This window comes from Antrostomus carolinensis, unplaced genomic scaffold (assembly GCF_000700745.2).
Source record: "Antrostomus carolinensis isolate BGI_N321 unplaced genomic scaffold, ASM70074v2 scaffold43359, whole genome shotgun sequence".
NCBI classification, from domain to species: domain Eukaryota; kingdom Metazoa; phylum Chordata; class Aves; order Caprimulgiformes; family Caprimulgidae; genus Antrostomus; species Antrostomus carolinensis.
Window position 1 is genome coordinate 1 of NW_010340042.1, and position 7,271 is coordinate 7,271.

Sequence of the window (7,271 nt, forward strand, 5' to 3'; positions counted from 1 at the left end):
CAGCAGCTGTAAGTGGGGTGCAGGGTGGGTGGGCAGCATGTCCCCCGACCCCTCTGCAGCCCCTGAGGGCTGTGTAGGGTGGGTGGGGACCAGGGTTCCTGGTCCTCTCATGGGTCCCGCAGACCAAGCAGAACACACAGGACGTGAGTCTGGCATCACCAGGACCCTGGGGAAGCCCCACTGAAGCGACAGCGTTCCTGCACTGCTGCCAGCCTAAGGCACCCTGGGTCCCTCCTGCGGGATCCTGGAGCATCCCTGCAGCTCCGAGGGGAGGTCCTGGGGGACACGGCCCCTACCCACAGCGAGGAGCTTCCCTGAGCCTTCCCCATAGGCGGGTGACCACGGGGACGGAGATCAGTGTTTGCTCCACGACAACACCTTATCGGCAACCTTTACCCGTGTTTGCTCGGACCCTCTGGCCATTGGGCAGCCGGGTCCTGGCTCCCCCCGGGGACAAGGTACATGGCCGGGACACGCGGTGCTGACTCAGCACATACTGGGAGCGGGGCAGCTGAGCCAGAGCACGTCCCGACCTTGTGTCCAGCGCTCGGTGATGGAGGCTGGTGACAGCACGGAGGAGACCCAGCTGCCTCTGGCGCTGAGCAGGTTTCAGCTCTCCGAGGAGTACGGCTTCCTTCTTCCCCATCCTCTGGTAGGAGATGGCTGTGCCACCGCGGCTGCATGATACGAGAGAGAGAGAGAACAGAGAAATAGAGAGGGGTTGGTGAGCAGATTCTGGTGGGGTTTCAATTTAATGCAACGCTACAACAGTTGATGGAAAGCAATGAGGAAGGCACCCGCTATTGTGGCTTAGACAGTTTCACAGGACAAACCCTTCACCTTAAAAACAATTAACCTGGCTGCAGCAAGTGGCACAGGGGAGAGGAGAGGAGAAAGGAGGTTTGCAATTCACCATTGGCCTCGGCTTTGCAGGATTTCAGGGAGCACAAGAAGAGCGCTCAGACCGCAGCCCTCCCATGCTGAACGCGGTGCCATTTATCACCGGGCTCGCTTGACAGTGGGAGCACTCGGGGACAGGCAGATACTTGTTTATCAGCCATTAATTCACAATTAGGCTGGTATTACAAGAGGAGGATCCAGACACAAACCATTAGCGCCATGTGCAAGGCTGGATGGATGCATCTGCTCCTCTCCCTTTGCCGCAGGTGCCAGCGCAGCCCTGCCAGAGCCCCAGGAGAACCTTTGCAAATGTGATGGAGTGGGATGGTGAAGGATCCCCTGTCCTCCCTGGGGCTGTGAGTCACAGCCCTGCTCCATCCCCCCGTGCATCCCCCGGCTGCCATCACTCCCCCGATTCCCTTTTCTCCCTGGACAATACTGTTCTTCTGCGTTACAGCCAGAGCCAGGTCTGGAGCAGCAGAGTTTGGGTGTTGCCTCTCATCCAGCATTGACTCCCAAGCCCTCCAGGGCTGGGCTTATCTTCAAGCCCTCTGTTCCCTCCTGCTCCTGTCCCAGCATTAACACCCTCACTCTTGCCTCTACCAAGACAGAGCTGCCAGCACCTTACGGTCCCTGGATGGAGATTGCCCATGACCTACCTCAGCTAATCACGAGCCATCAGCTCCGCTCACGAGTTCACCAGGTACCCTATTAGCTTTCCTGGCTCTGGAGCTCTCAAACCTTGGTCTGACACTGCAGTGTCTGCAGAACACATGGAAAAGCAAAGCAGCAGCAGAGCTGTGTCCTCAGCAAGGGCTCCTGCAGACAGGGCTGATACCACACAAAAGCAAAACCTTAACTGTGGCACAGACATAACTCCTGCAGCAGATCCCAGGGTGCACCGGCCAGGTGATGCGTGGTGGCAGGGGAACCCCTCGAGATGTCACAAGAGCCACGGCTCATCCCAGCCATACTCCCTTTGGAGGAGCCCGGGTGCTCCATGAGCCCCCCAGCCCGGCTGGACCCCACCAGCACACGGGGATTGGCCAGTCTCCTTGGCATCCCCGTGCAAGGGACAGGGATGCCTTTCTGTGTGAAATCCTGCAGTTTTCTGTCCATGCTCAACAGCAACGATCAGTAACAGCTCCCGTGGGGGTGGGAGGGACCAGAAGCTCGCAGGGAGGGAGCAAATGCAGGGAGAGGCACGAGGAGGGTCTCTCCCCGGCTGATGGGGCATCGCCAGCTGTGCCCCTCGCTCCCAAGGGTCTCCCTGGCAGATGCCGCAGCTGAGCACCCGGCACCTCCGAGGGCGCGAGGAGCTGCACTTGGCACATCTGGTGCTCAGCTTCATCACCATGGGCTACATCTGGCAGGAGGGCGAGGAGGGCACCGTGAAGGTAAAAGTGACGTGGAGCAAGTTCACCTGCTCCTTGGGATCTGGGGTCTGGTGCTGCTCCCCTATGGGAGCAAAGCCCCTTTCCTGAGGCTGCAGCAGGAGCGTGACCCCTCCTGCCTGGTTGGGTGCCTGTAGACGGGCACCTTTCACCGACCTGTGTCCCTGTCTCCTCTTGTGCTTTGTACTATTCAGGTCTTGCCCCGAAACCTCGCTGTCCCCTTCTGGGAGGTCTCACAGGCCCTCGGCCTCCCACCCATCCTCAGCCATGCAGACTTTGTGTTGGCCAACTGGAGGAGGAAGGACCCCAACGGGTAAACGGGCAAACATGGGTGGACTGAGTGCAGCTCTTCCTACAGTTGTGCAACAGTGATGAGCCTGAGCAGGTCCCATCCAGCACAACGGGACAAGTGGTTCCCAAACTGCTCCTGTTGTGCCAAAAACCATTGAAAAACCATCACTGGGGGCCTGTCTCGTGGAGAACAGCTGGGGAAGAGTCTTTCTGGGCCGGAGGGAGTGATGTTCTCTGGGGCTGCTGGTACTGCAGACATGGGTGCCCCATGGGGAACCGGGTGCCTCTGGGAGCATCCCTGGGGAACGGCGCTTCCCGGGAGCCAGCGAGCTCGTTTGTGTCCCACAGAGCAGAGTCCGTTGCTGAAACAATTCCTAACGTCGCTCTTTCTCTCTCCTTTTCTTGTCCATTTGTTGGAAATAACTGAAATGCCTTCAGGCCTCTGGAAATTGAGTAAGTATTTAAGATGCTTATTTATTTTCTAACAGTATTAGTTTTGTCTGAATTGGCTTAGGACTCCAGCACTGCAGGGCTCTGCCCGGGTTGAACCTCTCTTGATATACGAGCACAACACAACCAACTCGGTCTTTGGCACAGAAATGCCACTGCAACAACAGCAAAGGGCCGTGACCACGGCTGAACCGTGGGCTGCTCTACTCCAGGCAGAGCCCACCTGCCGTGGGCCAGACTTTTAGCCCAGCGAGTGTCTGGGGAGGGTCACAGACCCCTCAAAACCAGCACAGCCCCTCTCCCCTTTTGCTCTGTGCCAGCTTGTCTCTGCCCAGGGTGTGGGTGAGAGGCTCTGCAGCCGGGAGGGTTTTGCTCCAAGGGCTCAAGGGGTCCTGGGGTGTGCAGGGAACTCCTGAGCAAGTGTCCTCCTAACCCAGGCCACTTGCCCCTGCAGGAACCTGGACACCATCATCTCACTGCCCGGGGGAGAGAGCCTGCGAGGCTTCATCCTCGTCACCCTCCTGGTTGAGAAGGCGGCTGTGCCTGGCATTAAGGTAGGGTACTGCCGTGCCCAGTAGCTCTTTGCTCACCTGGAAAACACCTGCAGGTGCACACCCGTGAGACGTACCCATCCCTGCACACTTGCTCGTGGGCTGGGGGAAGGCGCAGGGCTGGCATGGGTGGCAGCGGGTACCCAGAGCCACTGTACACAGACATCCTGTCCCCCTCATCACTTCATATCCCCCCTTCATCACTTCATGTCCCCCCCTCATCACTTCATGTCCCACCTCCTCTCCTCCTGCAGGCGATCATTCAAGCTATTCACGCTGTCCAGCAGCTCGAGGAGGAGACCCTGTACAAAGCCCTGCAGAAGCTGGCAGAGGCCATCGGGGACATGACCAAGGCTTTGAAACGGATGCACGGTAAGAGCAGCCTTCAGCCATAGGGCAGCTCCTGTCCTCATGTCCCTGTGCCCCTCCTGCCGTGTCCTTCTCAGAGCACAGATCTGGGTCACCTCGACCGCGGTGGCCACGCAGGAAAGGCCAATGCAGAGGGAACCAATTGCTTTTTGCCACCAGTAACATCCATGATCTGATTTCCTCCTAGACTATGTGGATCCAGCAGTATTTTACACTGTGATCCGGATCTTTCTCTCCGGGTAAGTGCGGCGCCTGTCCCTCCGAAGCCACCATGTCGGCAGCTCCCAGGGCTGGGGGGGATGTGCTGGGAAGGGGAAGCCCAGGCAGGGTTTGGGGTCCCCCAGGGTGGGGAAGGAACCAGCACAGTGTCTGGCAGTGGTGGCCCCGAGGGTGACACCGTCCTGCCACCCTCGAGGGAGGGAGCTCCCACCTGCTCCATCTACCTGAGTGGGGCTGGAGCCACTGGGCAAGGCCAGCAGCAGAAGGGCTGGGGTCTGACCCCCACCCACTTCTCTGCATCCTGCACTTCAGCGTAGTCCCCGCGTGGTCTCTGTGCCGCAGCAGCCACAACTGTGCAGAAACAAATCATTCCAGATCACGACCCCGGCAGTTTTGATGGGAGGAGACTCATTTCTCTTTGCTTCACACACTGCACACACAAACCTGCAAAGCTGAGTGGGGGCTCTTCCCCCTGCCTGTTAAGGAAACATCGGTAACAAGCCTCTTGCTCCATTACAATTCCATTAATTAAAAAAAAAAATCCCTCCCAAATACTGGAAAAAGTCAGCTGGGCCATGAGAGCCCAGCGCTGCAGCTTTGCCCTCCCTCATCTTCCCTGCGGGGCTGTGAGCATCCCCCGCTGCTCCGCTCCTGGGCTTCTCAGGGGGTTTCTATTTTTGTTTCTCTTCAGCATATCTCAGCAGGCCCAAGTCAAAGGGCTCCATACATCCTGATTAGGTTTCTCTCATTTTTTATCCAAGCTGACCTTGTCTTGATGGTCATCAGCCTGGAAAAACATGCCTTTTAAATTCCCTTCTGCTTATAAGAACTTCCCACTAGTAAAGGTTACTATAAATACATCCCTGGGAGAGCTAAAAATATTTCGGTATTTGATAATGAATCTATTTTCTTTGCATTTTGTGCAAAATCTGCTCCAGCAGTCAAACAGCCTTAGCAGCCAGCATTGAAAGCTTCATGAAATGGTGCATTCTTCAGAAGGTCAAGAGATATTTTTGTGCCAGGCACATTATCTCTCTGAAATTATAACTCCTCTTTGCTTTTGTGAGGGAGCATTTATCTATTTTTGCACAACAGGCACAGAAAGCCGGATGACAGGGGCTGTGAGTTAATGGTGTACAGGGCAGGGGAGGCACCGATGCTGCCTGGGTCCTGGGCTTGCTGAGGACGAGCAGCTTTATGAGAGGGAGGAAATCATATTACAGGCTTGTTCTCTGCTGAAATAAATTAAGGCAGGCTGTCCTGCACTGTCTTTAAAGACATCACCTCAAGAGTAACAAGAACAGAGAAAAATCCAACGTACAAACTGCAAGGGCTCAGAGCAGCATCTAGGTGACTATCTGCCGTGGAGGCAACCTGACTTCAGCTAACGGCCAGTGGGATTTCAGGGAATTGAGAGGTTGGGGCCTCAATTTTACTTTGCCCAGGCAGGGACCCCTCTCCTCTCACCCCCCCAAAGCAGCTCTGTGTGTGCAAGCCAGGACCCGAGTCAGAGGTGGAGGAGCAGCCACGGTGTGGGGCAGCTCGTCCCCAGACCGCTCCATGGGGTGCTCACCAGCGTGTGGCAATCCCACAGATTAGGCAGAGGATAATTAAGGATTTCTCCCCACACCCGTGACCTTGTTGTGCACCTCGACACAGTGTGTGATTTCCAAGTTTATCTTGTGTTTGACCTGCCAAGGCTGAGCGAGGAGGAGGAGATCCATGGGCCGGGTCAGGAAGGTTTTGCACAATCTTGCCAGCCCCGGGGTCCCTTCTCACAGCCCCCCCAGTTCTCAGCCGCCCCACGACCACTCCCTGCCTGACTGCCCTGTGTTCCTGCTCAGCTGGAAGGACAACCCCGCCATGCTGGAGGGGCTGCTGTACGAAGGCGTCGCTGCCGAGCCCATGGCGTATTCGGGAGGGAGCGCGGCGCAGAGCACCGTCCTTCACGCTTTTGACGAGCTCCTGGGGATTCGCCACGGCGAGGAGAGCAGTGAGTCACACGCTTTTTTCCTTTTTCCTCACACTTTTACTTTTTTCCTGAGGAAATAAAGGGCAGGGGAAGAGCCGAGCAGGACACTTCCCAGGGCTGTGCCCAGCTCTGCCAGCTGCAAGACTCGCACCCATCTGCCCTGGCAAAGTCCTCGCAGAGCCCGGCTGGGCCGAGGTTCTGCCCAGTTCGTTAGAGGAAGCCTATAAACGAGGCTCTGGCAGGCACTTCCTCCCCGCTATGAATTCCCTGATGGACAGACTTTGCTTTTTCCCTGTCAACTTTTTACTGAGGTTATATATGGAACCAGAGATGAGGGAGCAGAGCGCGCCAGCATCCTGACGGTAATTTACCTCACCCATTCACATCTTTTCACATTAGTTTGGCCCACAACAGAATATATTTATCAGAAATTAGAAAAACCACTGTCATAGCAAAAAAAACCCCCAAACAACCTGAAGCCAAAAGGCTGAGGGCAAGGGCTGAAACCTGCCTTTTAGGGTTAAAACCAACCCTAATGGAGCATTGAACTAATACGGGTTTTCTTAATTAATTGAGGGCACCAGGACAGCACAGAGGAGGGCAGGGGGCTGCACAGGCTGCTGGTACCATGAGGCTCGGTGTTTGGGAGGAGATGGGGGTGGGCAGCGGTCACCAGCCATGGGAAGGATGCCGTGGGCTTCATGCTCCCAGTGTCATGGAAGGTGAAGGCAAAACTCCTGGGGAGTTTCCTACAACTGACCAAGTTGCAGACGCCGCAACTTATTTCTTCCTTTGCTGGTGTCTTGCAGCCGCCTTCCTGCACAGGATGAGGGACTACATGCCCCCACCCCACCGAGCCTTTGTGGAGGAGATCTGCCGGGCCCCCTCCCTGAAGCAGCACGTGCTCTCCTCTGGAGATGAGCGGCTCCGCGTGGCTTTCAACCAGTGTGTCTCTGCACTGGCAGACTTAAGGTCCTACCACATCACCATCGTCACCAGGTACATCTCCATCCCAGCAGCCAAAGCCAAGGCTGAGCGAGCAGAGCCAGGCAACAGGGCTGGTCCCTCTGCGGGGAAGCCCCCGTCCGCGCTGGAGGCCAAAGGGACTGGCGGGTCCCACATCTT

General features: G+C 56.7%; 1 protein-coding gene across 1 annotated transcript; it reads left to right on the forward strand.

Annotated features, from left to right (window-relative positions):
* Window positions 1-346: 346 nt before the first annotated feature.
* On the forward strand, window positions 347-7,269 carry LOC104531226 (indoleamine 2,3-dioxygenase 2; the record flags this gene model as incomplete). Its single annotated transcript, XM_010176049.2, has 10 exons — window positions 347-652; window positions 1,508-1,603; window positions 2,178-2,297; window positions 2,489-2,607; window positions 3,024-3,038; window positions 3,490-3,589; window positions 3,841-3,958; window positions 4,143-4,194; window positions 6,019-6,167; window positions 6,956-7,269. Coding segments are annotated over exons 1-10 (1,182 nt in total), but the record flags the coding sequence as incomplete, so codon positions are not given.
* Between the last annotated feature and the right edge of the window lie 2 nt (window positions 7,270-7,271).